The sequence below is a fragment of the Aythya fuligula genome, chromosome 26, assembly GCF_009819795.1.
Source record: "Aythya fuligula isolate bAytFul2 chromosome 26, bAytFul2.pri, whole genome shotgun sequence".
NCBI classification, from domain to species: Eukaryota; Metazoa; Chordata; class Aves; order Anseriformes; family Anatidae; genus Aythya; species Aythya fuligula.
The window spans coordinates 4,252,721-4,278,645 of record NC_045584.1 but is presented as its reverse complement, the minus strand read 5'-3'; the positions used below and the strand labels follow the sequence as shown (position 1 = coordinate 4,278,645).

Genomic DNA, 25,925 nt, shown 5'->3' with positions numbered 1-25,925 from the left:
GGCTGCCCCCGCCCCGCCTCATCCTTGTTGGCATCACACCACGGCCCCCCAGCACCGCTCCCCGGCTGTGTCACCCTGACGGGTGCCCGATGTCCCTGCTGAAAGAGCAGGCGGCTCCCCCCCCGGCCCTGTCCATGCGCCCCCATGGCCAAGCCAGAAGACCCTGGTTTTGCTGCTGGCCCCAAAACCCAGCAGCTAAAGGGGACCCCGCAGCCCCCGTCCCCCAGGTGCACACCCAGCTGGGCGGCAGGGCGGCTCGCCCAGGATTTTGGGGACCACAGGGCTTCCCGCAGCCGTGGTCCCGGCGGCAGCAGTCTGGGGGTTTTCAGCTGTAAAAAATTGCACTGGGCAGTGCCAAGGCGGTGTTTCTCTGCTTTCTGCCTGCACCCGCCATGGCCTCAAGCCGGAGCGGAGCTGTCTGCTCCTCATCACAGACACCAGAACAGCAAACAGCAACAGCGACAAGCCCCGAACCGGGCAGTAATGACCCCAAACTGGGCAAAACCCAGCTCTCCCACTGCCAGAAAGACTCGGCGAGATGAATAAAGCACCAAACCCCTCTGTTCAGGCGGTGCTGGGGGCCGTGGGTGCTGCAGCCTGCCTGAGGCCGCCCCGCTTTGCCCCGGCTCCCGTTCCCCTTCTGAGCCCCTTTGGGTGCCGGTGGGCACCGGGGTCGGGGCCGGACCCTGAGGGCAGTCAGCACAGCGTGGGCCGGCAGCGCGGAGCCCACCAGGAGCGGTGGCACTCGGTGCCCTGACACCGAAGAGCAACCAGGGGTGCAAGGAGACGGTTTTGGGGCACCCAGCGCCCACCCCCACACCCCCGGGGCAGGGCCCAGGATCCGGCCCTGGCCGCAGGCGCACCCCAGGGCCGGCCCGTTCCTCTTTGGAGCATCTTCCCCCGGCGCTTTCTCCCGAATTCGAATAAAACGGTGTTACCTGCTGGGCCCAACTTGGCTTTTCCAGGAGTATTTAACTTTGTCAGCCCCTCCTGGGAACCAAACAAGCGGCTCAACCTCACCAATCTTGCAGCTTGGCAGCCAAAGTTGCCTCTAGTCTTCTTATTTGTCACAGAACCGCCGTGCTAAGGCTCGGGAGAATCTTTATTTAGTGTTGCAGATGTCACCAAGGCCCCGCAGATTGGAAATGAGTCCAAAGGATTAAGACGAGGTTATTAATTGGAGGCCTTCCCCTCTAAGAATGATTGACAGTTACTTTCTGGACAAGTAATTGCTCTAAATGTCCCCCCAGCGCCCGGCGGGCCGGGGGGGCCGCGGGCGCACAAAGCCCCGCGCTGCCTTCCCCGCTCGGATTGTCTCCCCACAAAGGCGTCCTGCTGGAGTTTTCCTTGTAATCCCCTCATTATGGGAGAGGAAAAAGAATTAGAAACACGGGGCGAGGAGAAGAAAGGCAGAGGATGGGGGGGGAGGAGGGAGAGAAACAATTTCCTTTGGCTCTGCCAGCACCGCAGCCCAGGGATGGGCCTGGGGGCTGCAGCCCGCGCCCGGCCCTGCTGTGGTGGGGACACTCCAGTGGCCGTGTCCCCCCAAGAGGGGACGGAGACACGGGGGAGGCCCTGGGGGCCGTGTGTGTGGCCCCCATGGGTTCCTTGAGATGCTGCATGCTTGGGTCCTGGGTGGGGACGGGCGATGGGGACCAGGCATGGGGACAGGTGTGACATCCAGCCATGGCACTGGGAGTGGGGAGAGATGTATGGGGACCAGCACCGGGGGGCGAGCACCATGGGCAGCCACGGGGAGTGGGCGTGGGGGACCAGGGGGAGGCCAGGTGTGGGGACCAGCTACGGGGACCACCATGAACATCAACACAGCCATGGGGACCAGCCATGGGGCCAGCTTTGGGCACCAGCAGTGGGACTGTCCATGAATGTCACACCAGCTATGGGACCATCCACGGGTGTCACATCAGCCATGGGGACCAGCTATGGGCACCAGCTATGGGACCATCCATGGATGGCACATCAGCCATGGGGACCAAGCACAGGGACAAGCCATAGACGTCGTGCAGTGCACAGGGACTGGCTGTGGGGACCAGGCACGGGGACAGGGCATGGGGACCCACTCTGGGGCTATCCGTAGGGTTGGCCATGGGCTGGGGGGGGGGGGGGAGGGCAGAAACACCATCTCTCAGTGTCCCCCTGTGTCCCCTGGGGATGCCAATCAGGCTGTGAGACCCCAGTTGAGGTTCCCCGTCAGGCTGTGAGCATTGTGACCAGGTCCCCTCCCTGCCACCCAGGTCCTCGGGGTGCTCAGTGCTGCCTGAGGTCAGCCCCTTCCCCGTGCTGCCCACCCGGCCTCTGCAGGGTTTTGCCCTTCTCGTCCTCCGCACACTTTTACTTTCTCCCAACAGCCTCTTCCTTCCAGCTGTGAGCACTGCAGCTCTCGGCCGCCGTCTCGGCTTCCTCCCACTCCCTTCCTCTCCTCGGCCCAGTTCCCCTTTCGGATGCCAAATGTAACCACAAGGTTTTCAGTCAGCCCTGGTGCTGGTCCCGCATGCCCCCCCTGTGCCAGCCCATGGAGCTGCCCCCGGTGGGACACTGCCACCACCATTGCGTCCAGGTTTGGACCCTAAAGCCATCTCTGTGCCACTTCCCTTCACCCTCCTGCCCTGTCTGACAGCATCTGGGGACAGCGTGACACTCTTGTTGGGGCAGCGTGCTACCAGCGTGGGGACAGCGTGCCACCACCACAGGGACAGGCTGACAGCACCACGGGGACAGCGTGGCACTGCACTGGGGACATGTGGCCCCCTGGGGACAGGGTGACACTGCCGCACCGGGTGGTGCCACGAGGACCCCTCTGCTGCCTGCTCCTGCGTGGGGGGTTCCAGCTCCAGGAGCGCCCCTGAGTGCTGCTGGAGGGTGGTGGGGACGTCCCCAGGTCAAGGGGACATGGGTGCAAAGGGGCCCCTCTAGCCCCTTGTGCCAGTGTGCCCTCGCGTGGGCCACCATGGTGGCAGCGAAAGGACCCCAGTCCCCTGCTTTGGTGGCCCACGGTGGCTTCCTGACACAGACATGGGGACATGACATGCGGAGCTGTCCCAGGAGCACCCCACCAGGGTGACCTGCATGTGCGGACCCGCATGGAGCTTCTCAGAGATACCCAACGCTCCGAAAGCCCCAAAGGGACCCAAAGTGCGCCAAGCCCCCTGAGCCCCCTGTGCCCGAAGGTGCCCCACCAGGACCACCCGTGGGCTGGTTGGAGGCGCGGGCACAGCCGCCCCAGCTGCCCGGATTTGGATTTACCCACCAGGGCCGTGTGCGCGGAGCCGGCCCCGCTAAACCGCCTTAAGGTGTTGGCTCACACGGGCGGGGGAGGCCAGCAGGCTGATTTGACAAATGATTATAATTGCCTTTTAGGAGCAGATAGCAAATTGATTTGCTTCCTCGTCCAAGGCCCGTAATCGCTTCATCACTTTAAAATATTAATGCTATACTTCTTTGCTAGTTTCCCAATTACCCTAATTGAAGGCAAATTGGTTAAGAAGGTGCAATGCAGAGTATCAGGGGGTTTAGTTCACTCAAATGACAGTTTTAAACCTCCCTAATCCTATTAGCGGGCAAAGCTGCTAACGCTTAGAGACGCTGCGTCAGCTTACCGGGGCGGTGGGGCCGGGGCGGGGGTCGGGGCCGGGGGCCGCCGGCCGCACGTGACCAGCTCTGCCGGGGATTTGTCACTTTTTTAGTTCATTAAGAGGCCTGGGGCGGGCGGGTGGGCGGCAGGGGTGACCCAAAAGGGTGCCGAGGCACAGGTGGCGGTGTGGGGACAGCGGGGGGGCAGGACGATTAGCTGGGGAGACCTGGCAGAGGGTCCTGACCTGGATCCCAGCCGGCACTGGGAGCCCTGTGCAGCCCCGCTGGGAGCACTGGGAGCTGGGCTGGGGATGGGGCCAGGCTGCCTGGAGACCTTGGTGCCGCCGTCCCAGAGGGAGCAGGGACATGGGGTGGGAACCTGAGCTGGCTGGGGGCTGCTGGGGAGACATGGCCCCGTCCCAATCAACACAAGTTGATTTTTATGCCTGAATGAGAGACGCTGCGAATCCTGCAGAGTAGCTGGATGGTGGGGACAACAGGGACAGGAGGGGTGGCGGGGACAGTAGTGACAACAGGATGGTGGGGACAGCAGGGACGGCAGTGCCACGGCCACGCCTGGATGCTCCAGCAGACACCAGCCCCTCGCACCAGGACCCGAGGGGCCGAGCACCACGCGCCCGGGGACCCCCCACGCCACCGGGGTAGCCGAGACCCGCGGCACTCGCAGCCACCGGGCTCCGCGCCGCGCCGCCCACCCCACCGGCACCGGATTCAGCCCCGCCACTGTGGGCAGCCTGCGGCAGCGCTGTCCCCGTGGGCATTTCCGGAGCAGATGGCCCCAGCGTGGGGAGGACGGAGGCAGCTCAGCGCGTCCTTTCTTTCATGCACACACAGCGTGACTCCTGGGCTGGCTCCGGCAGGGCGGTGGCGTTCGGGGCCAGTGCTGCTGGTGGTACATTTTGCAAGGGTTCAGCTAGCTTAGTCCTCGGGGACAGGCGATTCAGGCAGATTAGACCTCACTAAAATAGGCAGGTATTAGTGATCTCAGCAGCCTGCAGCCTTCCGGCGCGGGTGCCCGCGTGGCGGCGTTTAAGCCCGCGCTGCTGCTGAGCCCGGCAGTGGGGAGCCCCTGGGGTGGGCAGGAGGCAGCGGGGACCCTGTGCCCGGGGATGCCCTGGTGGGGACACCGGGTCCTGCTGGTTCCTGCTGGGGGCAGCTGTGCCTGGGGGCTGCTGCAGGAGCTGGGGACAGATCCTGCAGGTTGGGGTTGTGGTGACCAAGGGTAATGATGTGCTGGGCATGGGGCTGTGTCCGGCATGGGGACACAGCGGGCTGAAGGGGTGTCCCTGCCCTGCCCACCCTTGGGGTAGCCCTGGGGATGGTGGCACTGTGCAGGTGGGGGTCACACAGACAGCATTGTATGGCACAAGCATCAGACCGGTCCTGCAAAATACCACTTTTATTGATCCAAACAGTGTGGGCAACCCCAGGGCTGGTGAAAGATGTGGCAGGAGCATTGGGGACCACTGCCTGCCCTGGCTGGGGGGTGGCACCTGGGACACTGGAGCTTGGCCAGTGTGGCAGGAGGGGACCCAGGTGTCCCTGCCCAGTGCCCCAAAAAGCCCCATGGAATGATTTGGGGGAGGAAAACCCCAAATGCAGGCAGCACAGTGGGGCACATGGCACGCAGCACCGGGCACCCGCAATGCCCACATCCCGCCCGCTCCCTGGAGCTGAGCCCAATTCTGTCAGTGCCAGCGCTACATCAGGGAGCATTTCTCCTTCACCTCATCCACGGTGCCCAGCGCCCGGCCCCGCAGTGCCGGCAGATCGATCTCCCGCAGCTTGGTCAGGAAGGCGAAGGCCCCTTCCTCTTCCTCCTCCTCCTCCTCCTCCTCGCTGCGCACCATGGCGGCCAGCTCCTGCGGCAGCTCCACCGTGCCGCCCGCCACGTGCAGCTGGGCATCGTCCCGCTCGTCCTGCACACGGGTGGGAGAGGTTGTGGCCAAGGATGGACCGGGTGCCACCGGCCTCGGGGGGGGGACAGGGAGGAGCAGGGTCCCTTTGGGATACCCAGGAGTGGGGATGCTGGGGGACACCGGGGGTGCTGGGGCTGCCCAGTCCCACACTGGGACTCCTGGGCACACACGTGTGCGGGCGGACGGGCGGATGGACGGAGACAGCAGCTGTTTGCTGCCCTCTTCAGGAATCATCTCCCATCCCAGGGGACCAGGGTGGTGGGGGAGGACAGCAGCCACCCAGCCCAGGGCTATCGGGGAGGGTAGGGGGGCTCAGGGCACCCCGTGTGTGTCCCTACCTGGGCCAGGTGGTACTTGTCCCGCAGGTGCATGCGCACGGCCGCCCGTTCTGCCTTCTTGTGTGCGAAGGCCTTGTCCCGCTCGATCCTGCATGGTGGGTGCCACGCTGTCAGCCCTGCCCCAGCCAAACTCCCCCCATCACCCTGCACCCTGGCCCTGCGGCATCGCTGCACCCGTCCAAAGGCACAAAGGTCCACGTGAGGCAGACATTGAGGGCCACATCCTGCCCCTCCAGCCCGTTGGTGACACTTGTGGCAGGGACTTGCTGCCCCTGTGACCTCTCGCTTCCCTGATGCTGTCCCAATTGAGGCCCCTAAATCACCCAGATCTGGGGAGGGGGTCCGTGCTGTGCCCATTGACCCATGGTGCCATGGGTGCTGGGGTGAGGGTGGCACCAGGCACCTACCCCTGGTCACCTGCAGTGTGCCGAGCCCCTGTGCCAGCACCCATGGGGACTTCCTGCACCATTGGGACCTCTCGTACTGCAGGGATCGCTGAGCACCCACTCTGCTCCCATCCCCTGCCTCCCTGTCCCTATCCCATCCAGGCAGGGGACAACCCGTGGTGGGTGACACCCTGGTCCCAGCGCGTGGGGGACCCCACAGCCCCAGCAAAGCCTTACTTCTCCTCCAGCAGCTGCCGCTGGTACTCCTCAAACTCCTCGCGGGACATGCCATTGGGCAGAGTGGCCGCTTTGGTGTCCTTGGGGGGTGCCTGGGGCTCCTCCTCTCCCCCCCGCAGGTTCTTCAGGGCTGTTGTGAAGAAGGAGGCCATGGGTGGGAGGCTGCGGTGCCCTGTGCCCCGTGGTGCCCAGCCGGGTCCTGCCCGGGGCCGGTGTCTGCAAGGTCAGCAGGACCCAGGGGCGCTGCGGATCAGGGCTGGATTAAGGCATTAGGAGGGGAAGGCACAGCCACCGGGGTGGGAAGACCTTCTTGTGCCTCTCGCTGCACCCAAGGGTGCTGGGGACCCGTACCTCGCTGAGATACCCCATTGCACGGGCTCTGATGGAAGGTTCAGACCCTGCCTGGCACCATGGGCACCCGGAGCCACTCAGCTCAGCGGGGTGAGAGGTGCAAGAAGTCGGCGCAGAGGACACAGAAGAGGATTAGCCGAAAAACTCAATCAAGGGTTGAAGGACTGGGAGGGAAACGAGGAAGCAGGCGGGCGCACACATACGCGCAGCCCTGTGGCCCCGTTAATCCCTGCTCCACCAAGACATCAAGATTGCCTGCGAGCCAGCGCGGCTGGGGGCTTCCCACCACTGGAGGACGAGTCCAGCTCCCATAATCTATATGCAGCAATTCCCATACAGACTCTGATTAAAAGAATAATCCCCGGCTGCATGCAGAGCCCCGAGCAGAGCGGGGCCGGGCTGCACGTGGGGGTCTCCGAGGGCCGAAGCTCCTGCCCACCCTTCCCCGTGCTTTGGTGCACTCAGCCCCATGTAAGAGAGAGCACTAATTTGAGACTGGAGACTTAAAGATGCTGTTGAACTAATTTCTCTGGTTTAATAAAAAAAAAAAAAAAAAAAAAAAAACCAAAACACACACACACACAAAAAAAAAAAAAAAAAAAAAAAAAAATCCAGGCGGTTGAGCTGGCTGTGTTTGGTGCCTTCATTTTGTGCCGGCGTGGGGCTCTGCCGGGGTTGGGGTTTCATTTTCCAGCAGGCTGGGATGTCCCGTCCTGTCCCATCACCTGAGGGGGGGGTCAAAGGGACCCCAGAGGGGGCCATGGGCACAGCACCCCCGTGGGGCCGCACTCTGCAGCCTGGCAGGTTGGGGTCCCTGCCGCCGCTCCAGGTGGCCCCAAGTGTGGCTGGATGAAAGCCCCATACGGTGACGGTGGGAGGTTGTTGCATCCTCTTCGGCCACCCCAGGGGAGGAGGGCACCCTGCTACACCACTGTCCCATCTTCTCTGGAAGAAAGCAGCACGCAGGTTGCCTGGCCGCTCATTTCCATGCTGCTCCCTACCCCGATGGGTCTGGGGGGCGCCTGGCCACGGGTTCTGGGACCAGGACGCAGGTTAAACGTCCCTTAGGTGCTTCAGCTCCTTCTGCAGCTTCTCTGTGAGTTTCTTGAAGGACGGCCGCTTGCCTGGCTCCATCTCCCAGCAGCTCTTCATCAGCGCGTAGATGGCAGGCGGGCAGCCCTCGGGGGGGTCCATGCGGTACCCCTCCTCCAGCAGCTCTGTCACCTCCTTCAGGCTCTAGGGATGAAGGAGGGAGCTGGGACCCCAGTAGCCAGGGGGAGCTGGGATGTCCCCCTCCCATCTATCCCCTGGGGACACGACCCAGAGTGTCCCTTAGCACTCACCAGCTTGGGGTAGGGTGCTCGGCCGAAGGAGAACACTTCCCACAGGAGGATCCCGTAGCTCCACACATCCGACTTGGAGGAGAATTTCTGCCACGGCACGAGGGGGGGAGGCTGCAGCTGGGTGGGGGCTGTGCTGGGCTCCCCAGGGCTGTGCCCTCACCTCCTGCTGCACCCGGGGCTGTCCTCCCCTCATCGGGCTGTGACCTCCCGGCCTGGCCCTCCTTCACCACCAGGACTCCAGCTCCAACCCGGCTGTCCCAGCCCGCCACATCCCATAGGAGATGCCCTAAATCCTCCCCACGCCCCAGGATCAGGACAAAAGCCAAATTTTGGGAGACATGGGGCTGGTGGCACCAGGAGCTGCCGTGGGGCAGGGATAAATTGGTGGGAGACAGTGGGTGGGTATGGGAAGGGGGACCCAATGGGATGAGCTGCTTTAGGACACCCCACACCACCCCCAGACCCCTTCCCTCCATCACTCACATTGTGCTTCAGGGCCTCGGGAGCCGTCCACTTCACGGGCAGCAACGTGTTGTCCGTGCCCTTGGGATTGACCCGGGCTAAGCCGAAATCGCTCACTTTGGCCACGTGCTCCTCGGAGATGAGGATGTTGCGGGCAGCCAGGTCCCTGTGCACCAGCTTCTTGGACTCCAGGTAGTCCATGCCTTGGGCCACGTCCCTGTGGTGGCGAGGCAGTGTCACCGCGTGCCTCCCAGTGGGATGCAGAGTGCTGGTCCCAGCGGTGGGGAGGGCAGGGGGCACTTACAGAGAGAACTGGAGGAGCTGCTGGGGAGAGACTTGCGCGCGGCCCCGTGTGCGCAAGAAGTTCACCAGGTTGCCCTGACGGAGGAGGAGAAACACCTAAGAGCTGCCCGGTATCCACCCAGTGCAGCCCCAGACCAGGGATTTTGTCCAAAAAACTGAGCAGCGATGAGTCCCGCTGGCCGAGGACACGCTCTCACCTTGCTCATGAACTCCATGACGATGTAGAGGCCGTTGTGCAGGATGACGCCGAGCAAACGCACCAGGTTTTTGTGCCGGACCTTCCTGAAAGGAGGCGACCGTGGTCAAGGGGGTGCTTGTTTGTGCCTGGGTCGTGGGGCAGGGCCTGGCCATACCCCCGCAGTGTCCCCTCAGTCTCCCCCCAGGCACTCACGTCATGGCAGCAGTTTCAGCGAGGAAGGCCTGGGCGGTCACATCACACTTGATGTTCTTCACAGCCACCTTCTGCCCCATGTACTCGCCCTCCAGGACATCTGGGAGGGGACATGGGGCATGTGTCATGGGGCTGAGCCCTTGGCTGCATATCTCACCCCCCAGGCTGAGACCCCAAAAGCCCCAGGACAGTGCCCAGGAAGGACACTGGGGGATGTCCTTCAGGGATCTCTGTCTCCATCTTCTCACCTACCTCCAAACTCGCCTTGCCCGATGCGGTCTCCCAGCGTGAGGTGCTGCAGGTTCAGCAACCAGCCGGCTGAGAACAGGCGCAAGGACAGGTCAACAAGGCCACCAGAGGGGCCGTGCCACCTCCTTCCTCAAAACCCAGACCTGATCCTCTCCCACCATCCCCTACCTTTGGCCAGCTCCTCCTCGGCTGACTTCATCCCTGTCTTTGGTTTGGGCTTCACCAGCTTGGTGCAGATGGCTCCCTGCTCCTTTGTGTAGTGCTGCAGAAGGAGGGACAGACGGGGCTGGGGCAGGTGGTGGGTGCAGAGCCAGGAAATGGCTTTGGGGTGCTCCATGGGCCCCTGCCACCAAAGCTACCACCTCCATCTAGCCCAGAGGTGCCCACAGCCCCTCCTGCTCAGGCTGCGTGAAATCCTGCTTTTCCCCCAGCACTGCAGTTCCCAGCCTGCATCTCAGCCCTGGTCTCCATGGGGAGACACCATGACCAGGCGAGGATTTGGGATGCTACCGGCGAGCCGGGCAGCAGATGATGGGGCTGAACCCTGCGGGAGCTACGGCCCGGCCCTGGGGGGAGCAACATGTCCGAGTTGGGTTTGCAGAGGTGAAGCGGAAACAGCAGCACGGCCGTAGTGGTTACAGAGCGAGGCTGGGGCAGCTGGGCGGGGAAAGGGCTGGTCTGAAAGCAGAAGTTGTGTCTAAATGAGGAAAATATATGGCAGTACAAAACCCCAGAAATGAGGCATGGAACAGTTATGAGACAGGGCAGAGGCAGATCTTGAGGAAGAGCCTGCTGAAAGCATGAGCTGGTGATAAACTCAGTGACAGCAGGAAGCCTGGGAGTCCCACAGGGCGAGCGGGTGAAGGGAGAGCTCAGGGGAGAGAACTGCAGCAAAACGCCTCTGAGCCTCAGCACTGCTCAGGCCTCAGCCAGAGTGTGGGGGCAGAGGCTGCCAGGAGCTTTGTTTTCCAAAATGCCCCAAGCTCTGCTGCTGCACGAAGCACCAGAGGAGCAGGGACAGGGGACACACCACCCTGGGCAGGGCACGCTGTGGGCACAGCTGGTTTGTGGCCCCCAGGGCATCCCGGATCCATCCATTGCACCCCAAACTGAGCGGGGAACTGGGAGAACGTCCCGGGGTGGAGAGCTGCACTGAACAAAACCCAGCAAAGAACACAGGCAGCAGCAGTGAGCTCCCAAGTACCACGGGACGAGGTGACCACACTGTCACATGGATGGCAGCGCTGGCACGAGGTGGGTCAGGGATCACCCCACAGGTTCTCCATCACCATGTGCTGGGCTGGCTGGACCGGCCCTGGAGCCCCCCAGTGCAGCTCACTGACTGGGGGGGGACTCTCACCTCGATCATGTCGATGAGGTTGTAGAAGCGCTGCTGGCTGTCGATGCTCAGCATGTTCTCCTCGTGCACCACGCGGTAGTGGATCACCTCCTTGCCAAAGCTCACGCACAGCACGTAGTCGCCGGGGTGCCGGATGGACTCGCGCACCAGGAAGAGCCCGTCCTCGGCAGGCTGCAGCTCCTGCACCGCCTCCACCCCTGAGATCTTCCCGTGGAACCAGCTGGGGACAGGGGACGTGGGGACAGAGACCATGGGAACAGGGGACATGGGGACAGGACACCAGCAGCAAGACAGAAAGAGCAGAGACCCCACCAAGGCTGTGCCAAGCCCATTGCACAACCCCCCTCCCCATCAGGCCCATCCGTGCTGGGTGCGCACACCTCTGTGAAGCCAGCTGTTGCCCCAGCAAATCCCCCCACGGCCAGGGCTGAGGGCTGCTCTGTCCCCACGCACATCAGACCCCTCTCTGCCACCCCCGGGCCCCTCGCTGTACTCACGGCATGAGGCTGAGCTTGTGGTCGGCACGGATGGCACCGCGCTCCCGCAGCACACTACCCGCCAGCAGCCCCTCCTGCCCGCTCTCGTTGTGCCTGGCACGGTACCAGCCCTTGCCCTGGGGAGGAGAGGGTCTCAGGGCAGGGGGAGGCAGGGGGCACCTCAGGGAAGGTGGTGCCGGCTCTGGCAGCTCAGCCGATGGCCCTGGGGTCCCCTCCCCTCCGTCGCATGGCCACGGCTGGCCCCCACGCGCCCCTCGGGTTCACCTCCACGGCCTCGATGATGGTGACCACATCCCCCTTGCGGAAGGCCAGCTCGCCGGCCTTGGGCTTGTTATGGTCGTGCTTGGTGACGCACTGCGTCCCTGGGGGCCAGTGTTTCTGCAGGGGAGGAAGTGGCATCAGCAAGGGCAGCGAGAGCAGGGGCAGCGAGGCCTGTCCCCCTCCACCTCCCATGGACATCGGGGCCAGCCCTGGGGACCCCCTGCTCCCTGGTCAGAATGACTGCACTGGGGACATAGGACCTTGGTGCCCCAAGGTCCCCACAGTCAGGAGCTGTCCCCTGCAGCTGGCAGCCCCACTCACCCCAGACATGCTCGGCCGTCAGTGCATCAGGGACTCCCCGTCCTCTGCCGCTGTCACCTGTGGAGAGGAAACCAAGCAGGGCTGTGGAGGGATAGGGCCAAGCCCATAGCCTGCACCATCCCAGGCCACCGCCGCTGTCCCCACCTCCACCAAGGGCCTTTATGGCCCAGGGCAGCCCTGCACCATGGGAGTGGGCTGCAAAACCACAGCGTGTGCTCTGGGGACTCTCCTGCCCCAAACCCAGGTGGGAACAGGAGGCAGGTGTCCTGCTCCCTGCCCCTTCTCCCTGCCTCGCGAAGCAGAGAGGTGCTTCACCGCCCACCGGCACTGCGAGGCCATCAGAGCGACAGCAGGAAGATGCGGTTTTACCAGAAACTGGCAATTTCACCTCCTGTTTCTGCAGCTCCCACTCATCAGGGCCACGAGATCCGGGCCTGGGAGAGGCACAGGGGACCCACAGACATGGGATGTGGCAGTGCTGATGTGGGGGCTGCCTGCCTGAGGGGTGAGGCTGGTGGGCAAGGCTGGGATGAGGTGGGACTGTCACATCTGCTGGCCCCGGGATGATCACACAAGGTCCCCATGGTCCCCTGCCACCAATCTGTCCCCCTGGGAGCCCCTAGTGCCTGTGGGCACATTGGGCAGAGACCCTCAGTCGTGTCCAGTCCCCAGGGAAAGCCCCAGGCAGTGAAAGCAGAGCCTGGAGGCAGCACGGATGGCTGAAGGGGACAGAGCAGTGCCACAGGACAGACCATGGCACTGGTTTGTGACACCGAGCCTGCATCCTGGGTGGCATGACCCAGGCTGCCATGTGTCCCCAGACCATAGCACCATCCCTCAATCCATCAGGGTCCTCATAATAAAGCATAGCAAAGCGCCCTTTCTCCAGATCCATCATGCTGGTAGAAATTTCTCTCCATCGCTGTAAGGCAGATGTTTTCATTCCTTTTCTAAGAGAAGGTGGGATTCCTCAGCACACAAATGACTCACATGCTTCAGGCTCTACCAAGGATGCCACCTGATAAGACCACATCCCACGTAGGCAAAGCTGCTTCATGCCCACCTTGCTCCTTCCTACCCAAGAACCAGAAAGCACGGAACTGTCCCAGCAGCGCCACGCTTCTCTGCTTCCAAGACCTCAGAGGAGCCAGAGAGGCGTTGGCTTCCCGAGAAGAGAAATATCTGAGGAGGGGGAAAAGATTTTTGTGGTGCTCACTTGACATGAGAGCACGGGCAAGGTGGGTCTGGGACCAGCAGCACCTGCACCTCCTGAGCAAACCCAGAGCTGGCCCTGTGGGAACCTCCAGCCAGGGCAGGATGATGCCTCCCCGGCTCTGCCGGCCTGGGGGAGGCGTGGGGCTTGCTCAGCACCTTGCAGCAGCGATGTCACCCTCCGCTCTATTCCTCTTTCGGAGGGTGAGTCATGGTCACTCCTCTGCACCACCACTGGCAATCCCCAGCCTGATGCTGTGACGACAAGGATCTGAGGACTCGCTGTGCCCGTCCCCATCCCGAACAACAAAAGAAAGGGACAGCTGCAGCTGTGGCAAGCCTAATATTAGCAGGCAGCAGTTTTATCTGCCCCAGAAGCCATCTTTAGCTATCAGAGACCTCCCCTTGTCCTGCCCATCCATGCCACACATTATTATCCTGCTGGACTAAAGCCTTTGAGCAGAGGTGCAAAGAAGGTGGCTGCTCCCTGGAGGGCTTAGCCAAAGCCCGAGGTGCTGGGATGTAGCTGAGCTCAAGTGTAACACGTCCAGGGTGGGTGAGGACCTCCTGGGCAAGGAACTGAAGGACGGGCTCCGCTCCATACCCCTTGCCACAATGCAACCGGCACAGGGACGTGCCAGCAGGCATGACAGTGGCTCCGACAGTTGTCCTTCATTTTCTGCTGCTCCAGGACAGCCCCAGCTGGTGCAGCCCTGCCCATGGGTGCAGATGGTGCTTGAAGGGTGGGGTGCTCTGCTTGGGGCGCCCGAAGGCTCCACTTCTCCTCTCCCCCACTGGCACTGGGCAGCCTGCGAGGCTCGGGGTGCCCAACCCATGCCAGCCAGCACCTCCACCCAGCAACCTGGGGCACGCCGGTGAGTCACGATCCTCTGGTGCCACTCACACGCCTCATACTGGAGCAACTGTTTGTTCGTGGAGATGTCCAGCCCGTCAAGTTCCCACCACCAGAATGAGCATTCCCACAAGCACGGTGCATGGGCAGAAAGCCTAGGAGAATACATTTGCCCCCCTCTATTTTTTTTTTCTTGTTGTTGTTCTACACTTTTTTTAACCAGTTAACCTAAGCATTTGCAACAAAGATGAGAAACACAAAAGCCCAGTGGGGTTCCTGACCCCAAAACAGATTTCAAGCTTGTTTCCAGTGCTCAGAGTTACTCTAGCTGGAGGAAGAGCTGCCACAATGCGACAGCACAGAGGTGGAATGGGCGACATACACGCTGGCAGATTGCACCTCTGTACTGCAATGTGAACCGGACATATTGCACACACCCCTCTGAAACACGGGCCGGAGAGGTTCCATTTTACCAACACCTGGCTGCACTAAGGGTCACCAAGACAAGTGGTAGATGTAGATCACCTGTTGAAAAACGGGCGACACATGGCCATTTTCCCCACCGACTGCAGTCCTCGTAACACAACATCCATCCCTCCCCACCGGCAGAGCAGACACGGCAACGCATCACCTGCTCTCAGCAACTCCAGCAGTCCCTTGCACTTACCTCCCAGCCACGTCCATGCAGGGCCTTGGTGGCAGCGATGCCTTGGAGCTGCTCGCAGCTAAGTCTGGACTCAAATTCCCAAATTCCTGGAGAATAAACTCCCTTTCACACGGAGCAGCAAAGCTTTATTTTCAAGGGCATAGTCCCAGAAAGAGACACTGCGTTATTTCCTGATTTCTCTTCTGGTTAGGGCTGCAGAAGTAACATCCTGGAGGTCCTAGTGCCTGCCTCCTGCACAGTCAAACATTAATCAGAGCTGACTCATTATTTGACAATGCTTAAAACAACTTCTACCCTTTGATGGCACAAATCCACACCCTTGCTAGAAATGATCATCAGAACTTATACCCTGCAGCACTGCGTAGCTCTCACAGAAAATTAATGTTCCACTATGCAAATGAGAGACCTGCTGCTACCGCTGGAAGCTGCCACCAGTGCATCCACCCAAGCTGCAGGTGCTCGTGGTGCCAGCAGCTCTCTGGGGAGACTCAGGAGTGGACGTGGTGGGACCAGGGACCCTGGAGCCTAATTCTGTCTCAGTACCAATTTCCGTCAGATTTAGGGGAGGCTGCTCCAGGAGAATGACTGTGCCTTGTTGCTCTACTAGGGATAAAAATGCACAGACACATGGCAGGCTGGGAGGGGCAGTTGTACAACCCAGAAGGAGCTTTAAATGAACACCACTGTCAAAGGGCAGTGGCTTATCTACATCCTCCAGCATCCAGAACTAGGGGAGAGGAAGCAATTGCCTCTGTAGCTCATCAGAGAGACCAGTTTCATACTTATGTTCAACATTTCTAATTTTCAGGGCCAAATGGTGAGAAAGAAGAAAATGCAGTTTCAGGCAAACACATTCCATTCAAGTTTTTATTTTATTTTTATTTATTTATTAATAAAAATTATGCTTACGCCTTTTAAAATACTGGCAGTTCAAGGAAAAAGGCAGTGTAGAAGTAAGAAAACTATTTGTTTAAAGAATGACCCCAAGGAATTTCATTTCTTTGGGTACAATTCCCAGTACAGCTGAGAAGTCCTTCCAAATGAGCCAACAGTTTAAGCTCCTGGTTATATTTTTCCACCAACAAACTGCTTCCTCAAACCACTGGGACAGATGTGTTCATAGGATTCTTAGGGTGTGTTTCCCAAGAAACACTCCTTGCACTCCCAAGGAGTGTTTCCCAGGAAGCACTCCTTGCATTATTCTCTGGAGTTGTATGGATGGATCCTTAGATGCCAGGTCTGTTCAAGCTAGAGAGTAAACACGTGTGCATCCTCACCATCCCTGTGTCACACTGCTGCGTCTCAGTGTCAGATCTCCTGGGGTCTAAGCACTACTCTTGGCAACAAACAGAGGTGTTTTGTACTTCTGTTTTTTGTCACATCCAGTCATTGTTACAGACGTGACCACAGACCAAGAACTCAGCATCACACAGAGGGAACAATGTGATCAGACGTAATAAATGGGCCCTCCCTGTCCTGCTGTGTGGGCCACAAAGACTCCCACTGCTTCTGCTGGAGCTGGACTCATCTCCCATTTTCTTTCTCAGGTATCTACCAGCCATCAAGTGCCTCAGTCTTTAATAGTAATGCTCTAAACCACCTTTCTCCCTTCTCTGATGCAGCAGTTCAGTTATCTGTGCTGCACAGCCCTGTTTAGTCCCATACGGCTGAATCACTGGTGTTCCCAGGTACCTCTAACACAGCCGACAGCAAGCCAAAGCAGAAAGAGTGTGTTAAAACTTCCAGAGCTGCTGAGTTACCTTGCAACAGTATGGGAAAAAGTTCTTCTCACATGCTGGGCTGAGGCTTTAACCACTTCTCAGTCTTCCTCTTGGTATCCTTTCTGTGGGTGAGTCCCACACGCGATGTCCTGCACAACAAGCTGCTGAGTGATGTCGTTCCTGGCAGGACTGAAGGAGCAGCAATACAAAGGGCAAAAGTTATCCGAGGAAGCAGAGGAAGGACATGCAGCAAGATTTGTTAGGAACAGCAACACATTTTATACAGAAAAAGCAACTGCTTTCCCAGCACAGATTTGGACATTAGCAGACTGCAGCCTGTGGGCTCTTCTTTGCCTGTCCATCTATCCTCAGTCTGTGCTGAAAATACAGTTGAATTCACCAGAAATGTGACGTAGCCTGAGAAATCTGCCCTGCACTTGAAGCCTTTAAGAATGAAGTTGGAAAATGGCAGCACATGTGACAAAAACAGATAACTCTTCCCTACCTGGCCTCTGTGATAATTCAGGGGGATTCATTTTACCTCTCCTTGCAGTGTCTAAAGCCAAACATCCCAGTACCCTTTGTCTCCTTCCACAGCCAAAGGAAAATGGGTACCTCCAGAGTGCAAGTCGGCTGACCTGGTTTCCCGTGCTGACCTCGAGTAAGCCAAGTGTGTTGGGCTTACGTGGCAGGGGGCTGGTGAGGGGGGCTGCAGGGTAGCCTCTGTGAGCAGAGCTCAGCACCTGCCCAAGGTCAGATCAGAGCCAGCTCCTGCCAGCTCCAAAAGGGACCTGCTGCTGGACAGAGTCAAGGCACGAGCAATGCTGGTTGTGCCTCTGGGAGAGCAATTTGCAGAAAGGGGAAAAATGCTTAACAGCAGCTGGGAGAGAGGTGTGAGGAATGAGAGCGGAGTCCGCAGCCACCAAGGTCAGTGGAGGGGAGCAGGAGGTGCTCCAGGCAGGCAGCAGCAGTTCCCCAGCGGCCTGTGGAGAGGCCCCTGGTGGAGTAGGCTGTCCCCCTGCACCCATGGGTCCCACATGGAGCAGATCTCCACGCTGCAGCCTGTGGAGGAGCCCCCGGTGGAGCAGGTGGATGTGGCCTGGAGGAGGCTGTGGCCCATGGAGAGCCCCCGCAGGAGCAGGCCCCGGGCCGGAGCTGCAGCCCGTGAAGAGGAGCCCACGCAGGAGCAGGGGTCTGGGGGGAGCTGCTGCCCGTGGGGGACCTGTGCTGGAGCAGTTTGCTCCTGGGGGATGGACCCCGTGGGACGGAGCCGTGTGGGAGCAGTTCTTGAAGAGCTGCTGCCTGTGGGCAGCCCCCACAGGATCCATTCGGGAAGGACGGCATCCCATGGGAGGGACCCCATGTGGAGCAGGGGCAGGGAGTGACCATGAAGGAGAGGCAGAGATGAAGCATTATGGACTGACCACAGCCCCCATTCCCCTGTGCCACTTGGGGGGAGGATGTAGAAGTGTGTGGACGGGGGAAGTTGTCTTTAGTTTGCTTTTAATCCTTACTGCTCTAGTCAGTTAGCAACAAGCAATAAGTTACAATGATCTCCCTTATGCTGAGTCTGTTTTGCCCATGACAGTAATAGTTGAGTCCTTACCTCAGACCATAGGATTTTTTTCCATCACATTTTCTTCGCATCTTTTTGAGGAGAAGGAGTGAGAGTGCAGCATGATGGTGCTGAGCTGCTCCTCAGTGTTAAACCATCACCCCGATATTGAGGAAGGCTGCTTGCTCATAAGGGCAGCATAGAATGCTATCAGGGTCTTTGAGATTCAGCCTCCAGCATTTAGAGACAACACCACTGAGATCAAATGCCTCTTTTCATAGCTAAGATTTCTATTCAGCACAATGGTGCTGTTGGGTCAGCTGTACGGAGGATCATTTGGAAGGCTATTTCACCCTGGCTGTCAGCAGGAGCTTTGAATTATTCCTTACCCTGCTCCAAGCAGCTGCAGAGAACATGGGATCCAGGTGCTGCAATACACCCGAATACCCCTCACTGCATCACCAGGAGCCAGAATGACGCTTCCAAGAGGGATGCCCCTTCTTGCCCAGCAGCCCCAAGGAACAGCATGGACAGCAGAGATGTGGCCACTAAACTGTTACAGGTCAAAGACTTTTGCACAAATCTGTGTCCCAGTGAGAAAGCAGATTCAACGTGCTCAAGGGACAAGTGTAAGTTATGTTGCTACAGCTGCCGCCTCCGTCCGTTAACCCAAACCACGCTGTGGTGGCAGCTGTTTCACACAGCAGGCTTCAGTCCACGCTTATTGTGATTGTTGTGGGACACAACAAACAACACTTACAAAGATCACCCACAGCTGAGTTCTTGGTCTTTGCAGGAATCCATGCCACGCTGGATCAGGACTGTCGCATCAATTAAGCCTTGGCAATTTGGTATCATAGTGTGGCTTTCAACTCTGGCAGCACTTGTGGCAGTGTCTGATTGATGGTTTTACTTTCTACTTTCTGAGTGAAGGTTTTTGGAGTGGAAGCTTTTGGGATGGGCTGGACTGTGTGGAACTTCAGGTTGGTGATGGCAAAGTTGAGAGCCTCTGGGTAAGGATTAAAGGATGAACAAATAAAGGGGATGTCGTTGTGGGAGTCTATTACAGACCACTCGGCCAGGATGACAACGCTGATGAATTATTCTTTGCAGAACTAAGAGATGCCTCAAGATCAACTCCCCTTGTCCTTATGGGGGACTTCAACTTGCCAGACGTCAACTGGGATCACCACGAGCAAGTCCATGAGGTTCATAAAGCACCTAGATGATAACTTCTTGGTGCAGGTGCTAAGGAAGCCAACTAGGAAAGGTGCCCTCCTAGATCTGTTGCTGGAGAACAGAGAGGATCATGTGGGGGATGTGGCAATTGGCAGCCATAGTGACCATGAAGTGGTTGAGTTTAAAATTTTTGGTGACAGAAGTAAAACTGCCACCAAAACTTCATCCCTGGATATGGGGAAAGCAGACTTCAGGCTGCTCAGGGAACTAGTTAGCAAGGTCCCCCGAGAAACTGCTTTTGAAGGCACTGGACATACAAGTCCATGGGTCCAGATGGGATTCATGCCAGGGTGCTTAAAGAGCTGGCTGACATCACTGCGGGACCTCTCTCAATTATTTTGCAATGATCTTGGGAATCTGGAGAGGTCCCAGTAGACTGGAAGCTGGCAAATGTTGTGCCAATTTTCAGGAAAGGCAATGAAGAAGACTCTGGCAATTACAGGCCTGTCAGTCTCAGTGCCTGGTAAAATTATGGAGATTATCCTTGAAGTTATTGAAGCACACCTGGGGGACAATGCAGTCATTGGTCCCAGCCAGCGTGGGTTTATGAGGGGTAGGTCCTGTTTAACACATTTGATTTCCTTTTATAAGATCACCCATCTAGTTGATCAAGGGAAACCAGCTGATGTGATCTTTTTGGATTTCAGTAAAGCTTTTGACACAGCTTCCCATAGGATCCTACTGGACAAAATGTTCAGCATACAGCTAAACAAAAACATCATACGATGGGTGAGCAATTGGCTGACAGGCAGGGCTCAAAGGGTTGTGGTAAATGGGGCCACATCAGGCTGGCAGATGATCACCAGTGGGGTCCCCCAAGGCTTCATTTTAGGGCCAGTCATCTTCAGTGTTTTTATAAACTATTCGGATGTAGGACTAGAAGGTGTTTTGAGCAAATTTGCCAATGATACTAAACTTGGAGAAGTTGTTGACTCCATTAAGGGTGGAAAGGCCTTGCAGAGAGATCTGGACAGATTAGAGAGCTGGGCAATCACCAAGCACATGAAGTTTAACAAGAGCAAGTGCTGGGTCCTGCACCTGGAATGGGGCAACCCTGGCTATACATATAGACTGGGTGACAAGATGCTGGAGAGCAGGCTTGCAGAGAGGGATCTGGGGGTTGTGGTTGACAGCAAGTTGAATATGAGCCAGCAGGGTGATCTGGCAGCCAGGAGGACCAACCATACCCTGGGGTGCATCAAGCACGGCATCGCTAGTCGGTCACAGGAAGTGATTGTCCTGCTCTGCTCTGCGCTGGTGCGGCCTCACCTCAAGCACTGTGTGCAGTTCTGGGCACCACAGTACAAGAAAAACATTAAACTGCTGGAGAGCGTCCAGAGAAGGGTGACGAAGATGGTGAAGGACCTAGAGGGGAAGACGTATGAGGTGCGGCTGAGGGCACTGGGCCTGTTCAGCCCGGAGAAGAGGAGGCTGGGGGGGGACCTCATTGCGGTCTACAACTTCCTCACGAGGTGCAGTGGAGAGGCAGGTGACCTATTCTCTGTAATTGCCAGTGACAGGACCCATGGGAATGGTGTCAAGCTGAGGCAGGGGAGATTTAGGCTGGACAGCAGGAAGAGGTTCTTCACTGAGAGGGTGGTCACACACTGGAACAGGCTCCCTGTGGAAGCAGTCACTGCACCAAGCCTGTGGAGTTTAAGAAGCATCTGGGCTGTGCACTTAGTCACATGATCTAAAATTTTGGGTAGACCTGTGTGGTGCCAGGGGTTGGAGTCGATGGTCCTTATGAGTCCCTTTCAACTCAGGATATTCTACGATTCTATGTACTATTTCATCCTCTTTTGATTATACTTATATCTGACTAAGGTCAGATTGCTCTAGATGAAAGGCTAGAAATCACTCACATTTCAACACCTGAAACTCTTTCCGATTACCAGAAGTAGACAAGATAACCATACAGCAAAAGGAAGATAAGAACTTCAGCGTGAGGTCACAGCAACACTAACCGCACGGCAGGATGGCAACAGCTGCAGCACAGCCAGGTAGCTGCGAGCAGTTTCCATTTCAGAACACACTGCGCTGTACTAGTGAAATACAACAACGCCTCTAGTTTAAACATCTGTGGAAGTACTGAAAATGCATCCCTCTTCAAACATATGTTTTTAAATTGCTTATAACTGTTACCCCAGGATATTTAAATGGTGCCTGCTTTACACCCAAAACAAAGATACCTAAGAAACAGATTAATTTGACAATAAACAATCCAGATTTCTTTTTCCAAGAAGTCTTAAAAAGCAGAGGTCCAAAATTCTCTAAAAATCTGAAAGAATGTGAAAATCAATTTGAAAGCAAAGTTTAAGTGATGAATGCGTGTGAAGCTGAAATCTGTGACAATCCAGTGGCTAACTGGCAACACCACATCGAAAAACAAAGGTGTGTAGCTCTGTTTTTCACCATTGTGCCCTGTTTCCAGTTAATGTTATGACAACATTAAAGCCATGTTATAGGCTGTCATCTGCACTTTTGCTTGGCTAGCTTTGCCAAAACCACCAAAAAGGCCCTACACAAGTTACTTATCACTGTGCGATCGATCCCACACCCACCCCACTGCTCCCAGATAGTAGGCCCTAAAGTGTAAGATCCTCTCTTCAAAAGGGGTGGGGGAACATGCGTAACAAATTGGGAGTTTCAGACACTTCAGACCAGGCTAGAAACTGCCTCCAGTTTGAGGCTTGAAATCTACAGTAATAAAGCAAATGCACAAAGAACCCACAACAGCCTTGTACTTCCTTTTGTATGCCACACTGCATACTGGGTCTGGCTGGGATGTTAACGTTCCCTGCAGCAGCCCATGCAGGGCTGTGCTCTGCACCTGTAGCTACAACAGCAGTGGTCTCACACTAGTGTTGGGTCTGCTGCTGAGCAGTGCTGGCACAGCATTAGGACCCTCTCCAACCCTCCCGGAGTCAGCAGGCCGGGGGTGGGCAAAAGGTGAGAAAGGAACATCCCCCAGGGCAGCTGACCTAACCCAGCCAAAAGGATATTCCACACCCTATGATGTCACACTCAGCAATAAAAGGTGGAAAAAGGAAGAAGAGGGGAGGGTGGGCTCTCGTTGTGAAAACGTCAGTCCTCCCAAACACCGACTATGTGCATTGAGGCCCTGCTTCGAGGACGTGGTCAAGCATCACTCATTTGTGGAAAGTAGAGAATAATTTCTTTCCTCTGCACTTCCACACAGCCTTTATTTGTTGTGTGGTGTTTGTTTGTTTGTTTTTTATCCTTCCCTTTAGTTAAATTGTTTAATTAATAATAATTTTTCCTTAATAATTATTTTTCCCTTTAATTATATTATCCTTATCTCAACCCACAAGTTGTTCTTTCCTTTACTTCTTCCCCTCCTCTTTTGAGGGTAGGGTGAGAAAGTGGTTGTGGTGGAGTTCAGCTGCCTAGCAAGGTAAAACCACCATACACTGATAAAGATGAATACCCCCGTACCCCTCCCCCTTATTTATTTATTTTAAAGTATGTGCCTGTTTACCTATTTTGCTATGGGAAGTTTCTGGTGTGAGGGAGGGGGAGGAGAAGGAGACATAACAGAAGGCAAGGAACTGTTGCTATAGGCAACTTCACTATTATAGCATAGTGCAATTTCTGTAGTGATTGTAGTACAATTTAAAATTATCTACAGTATATGATTTCAACAAAAAGTTATCAAAATTATCCAATATGACACTAAAACAGGACCTCTTTATATAGAAAAATTGGAACTACATGAGCACTTCTATATATGCAGTAGCATTATTAGGCAGCTTCTTCCTCTTTTTGCTCCTTCTTTGCACTTCCGTCACCCTCTGTTGCTTTTGACGTCTGTTCTTTTATTGCACGCAATAAATGTACTTATGGGAGATAGCAAGAAGTTCATTCCAAGTACTTTTCACTACCCCCCCCCCCCCCCCTTTTTTTTTTTCCTGCAAGGCAGCATTTTTAAAACATGTTAGGAGAAGAAAGAGATAAAATGGTAACAACCCAAATGGAATAAAGACAGTTGTATGAAGAAAATACACAGAAATATGCAGTTCTCCACACACACACTGGAAGCTAGAATTTTAAGTTATTTAGAAGATCATCATCATCCACGGCAATTAGGCTTATATTGTAAAAAGCTACTCAACACTCACCTGAAGCTAAGGTAGCCAGCTACTTTGAAAACAAGAAATTAAAAATTTGGTGTCGGAGCTGAAGTTGCTGAAGTTCTATTGAGAATATAACAAGCTTTTGACAAAAATGTTACAGCCAGAAATTGATGTTTCAAATGAGGTTTCCTTTTGTTTGTTTGCTTTAGGGGGTGGGGGTAGGTTAAAACAATGAGTTTAATTGTAAGCTGTAGTTTTCTACAGAAACAGTTTCCTTTATGCCATGAGGAGAAAAGTAAGTTTAATTGCCTCCAACCTCTTGAGTTTCTTCATTTTGTAGAAGTAGTTAGGAATGAAGTAGGAAATGCTGTAACAGACCACAGCAAACAAGTAACAGAGCTAAGGAATAGGTAGGACAGAGAGATGCAAGCTCAGTGACTGTACTGGTAAAACAGTTCCACATACTATCCAGTAATGCAAATTTTTTATTCACACTTCTGTAACAAGCCACGGAAGTTTCAGGCAAGGCTCACTACAGGAACTAAACTAGTCTAGTACTCAAATCTCTTCCACTACATTTAACATGAATAACTGTAGGATCTTAATGTTTGCTTATTCCATCTTGGTCAAGAAAATAAATGCTTCACTGCAAAGAAACAGCACGATCACGGAAATTTTAAATGTTAATGAAGAAGTAATTATATGTAAATGATCCACCTATCTACCAAACCAAGAATAACTGAGTAGACAGAATGGAAGAGGGCTTGAGTTACACACTGCACAATCCCACGTGTTACATTAAGTTCTATGGTTTTCTACACACGGAACACAAATTGTGACAGAGGACAGAATGGCAGATAGGAACACTTAAAACAAGTAACTTATTTAAAGACAACTGGACCCTCATTTGAAGTACTCGTTCACAAATATATTCATAAATAAAATGCAGATCACATCTCTCAGTACTTTGAAAAAGTTATTTGCAGTTGTGGTCTCCAGTATACCACTGCCAGGTACCTTGGCTCAGGTGTCCTCCTCAACTGTTATTAACTGCTCTTCTTTTCTACTGGTGCACAGGCAGTGCACATCATCTTACTGCCAACTGGTCATATTCTTCAAAGCATCCAACTTATCTGTTTAAGGGACATGCTGCAGCCCAGGTTCATCTGATAGTGTAAGATACGAGGAAAAAAAGACATCACAAAAGTAAACATATTGCACTCAGGTTTTTAACAGCAAAGCTGAAGGAACAAAGAAGTTTTAAAACAGTTTAATTACTTCTGGCATTTTGCTTTACCCTTAGGTAAGACAATGTGACAAACTGATGAAGCTTTAGCTACTCTGGAATGAGCACAGTTACAGCATTGGAGACTTCCCTTAAAAAGCTTTTCTATAAATAACGATGCAAGTATTCAGAAAATCAGGATGAGCTTTGTAAAAGCCAAGTGCAAACGCCTGGGGGCCTGAAATGCATCTCTGACAAATTCAGGTGTTTGTCTTTCCTTATGAATCAGAAAGTGAAGACAGGTCTCTCCTTCCTGAAGAAAGCGTTGCTATCAGTATTATTTTAATAGAGCAACTCAGCAGTGCAGCAGACACAAACTGTGGCACTTAGCAACACTGCTGTAAGAAAACAAACAAGAGGAGGCAGAACTGAGGAACAACGTTCATGACACAAGTTGCTTTGCCAAGGGTTCCCGTGAGTCTTCTGGGTACTGATGTGATGACACCATGTGATTACACGGATTAGTGGTAGACTCGGCCGTGCTCAGTTAACAGTTGGAATTGATGATGTTAGAGGTCTTTTCCAAGCTAAATGATTCTATACCCACCATCCAACGGCATTCCTGACGCACCACCTTCAAGAAGATGCTGCATGGCATTGCCAGGATCTAACAGGCTCAGTGCCCTGTTTAAAGCTTTTTTTTTTTTTTCTTTTTGTAAAAAGTCCCACTGCCTATGGAGAGGATAAGTGCGATCCATTAGAGGGAATAAAAACAAGCAAAAATAGCCTTTAACCAAACCTTACTGCTTCTCTAGACACACTCCCTTTCTCAGGACAGCAGTGATTATTTCAGCACTTTGAAATTAGACCTGTAAAACCACCAGGAACATATCAACTTCTGTGATTATTTTTATTGTGCAAATAGCCCAGTAAGAAGTTATTTTGTTACTTTATCATCAAAACAGCCAAACAAAAACAAATATTATGAAATGCAGTAATGACAAATAGAGCTTCTTATGGATGAATTTAAAGTGAATGAAGAGCTCAGTTCAGGGCTTCTTTCTAAAAATGTTAAAAGATCTGAGATAACCGAATGTATGCAGAATTTTATGGCTGCCTGGTAATCTTAACTGCAGTAAATGCACAAGATGTTTTCCCTCATAAGCACAAAGAACAGCAGAATATATCACCTCTGTCATTTAGATTTGGGTTGAGGTGGTCGCCATGGATATTTCTGTTATTTACTGGCACTTTTCCATCATTTATATGTGAGACTGTTTCAGTTGTATGGGTCTACGCAAGAATAGATCTTTTTCCCCACCTCCT

The 25,925-nt window shown here is 55.1% G+C and overlaps 2 protein-coding genes across 2 annotated transcripts; both read right to left on the bottom strand.

Annotated features, from left to right (window-relative positions):
* Positions 1-5,312: 5,312 nt before the first annotated feature.
* LOC116499193 (complexin-3-like) lies at positions 5,313-6,644 on the bottom strand. The gene is made up of 3 exons (XM_032203860.1): positions 6,493-6,644; positions 5,870-5,957; positions 5,313-5,531 (listed from the first exon to the last, which is right to left on the bottom strand). Exons 1-3 carry the CDS (start codon positions 6,642-6,644, stop codon positions 5,313-5,315), a joined length of 459 nt encoding a protein of 152 aa, XP_032059751.1.
* A 1,252-nt stretch (positions 6,645-7,896) lies between these two features.
* MATK (megakaryocyte-associated tyrosine kinase) lies at positions 7,897-14,855 on the bottom strand. Its single transcript, XM_032203788.1, has 13 exons — positions 14,763-14,855; positions 12,031-12,087; positions 11,713-11,826; positions 11,449-11,564; positions 10,952-11,171; positions 9,760-9,853; positions 9,595-9,660; positions 9,343-9,442; positions 9,149-9,233; positions 8,953-9,026; positions 8,670-8,865; positions 8,187-8,273; positions 7,897-8,079 (listed from the first exon to the last, which is right to left on the bottom strand). The coding sequence occupies exons 2-13, from the start codon at positions 12,037-12,039 to the stop codon at positions 7,897-7,899; spliced, it is 1,344 nt and encodes a 447-aa protein (XP_032059679.1). The 5' UTR covers positions 12,040-12,087; positions 14,763-14,855.
* Positions 14,856-25,925: the final 11,070 nt, after the last annotated feature.

Coding starts and splice junctions, on each gene's coding strand:
- LOC116499193 (XM_032203860.1), bottom strand. CDS start 6,644: ATGGCCTCCTTCTTCACAACAGCCCTGAAGAACCTGCGGGGGGGAGAG. Junction 5,958..6,492: donor CGGCAGCTGCTGGAGGAGAA/GTAAGGCTTTGC, acceptor CCCACCATGCAG/GATCGAGCGGGACAAGGCCT. Junction 5,532..5,869: donor ACAAGTACCACCTGGCCCAG/GTAGGGACACAC, acceptor ACCCGTGTGCAG/GACGAGCGGGACGATGCCCA.
- MATK (XM_032203788.1), bottom strand. Junction 9,854..10,951: donor ACCTCATCGACATGATCGAG/GTGAGAGTCCCC, acceptor CTCCTTCTGCAG/CACTACACAAAGGAGCAGGG. Junction 9,234..9,342: donor GCTGAAACTGCTGCCATGAC/GTGAGTGCCTGG, acceptor GCCTCCTTTCAG/GAAGGTCCGGCACAAAAACC.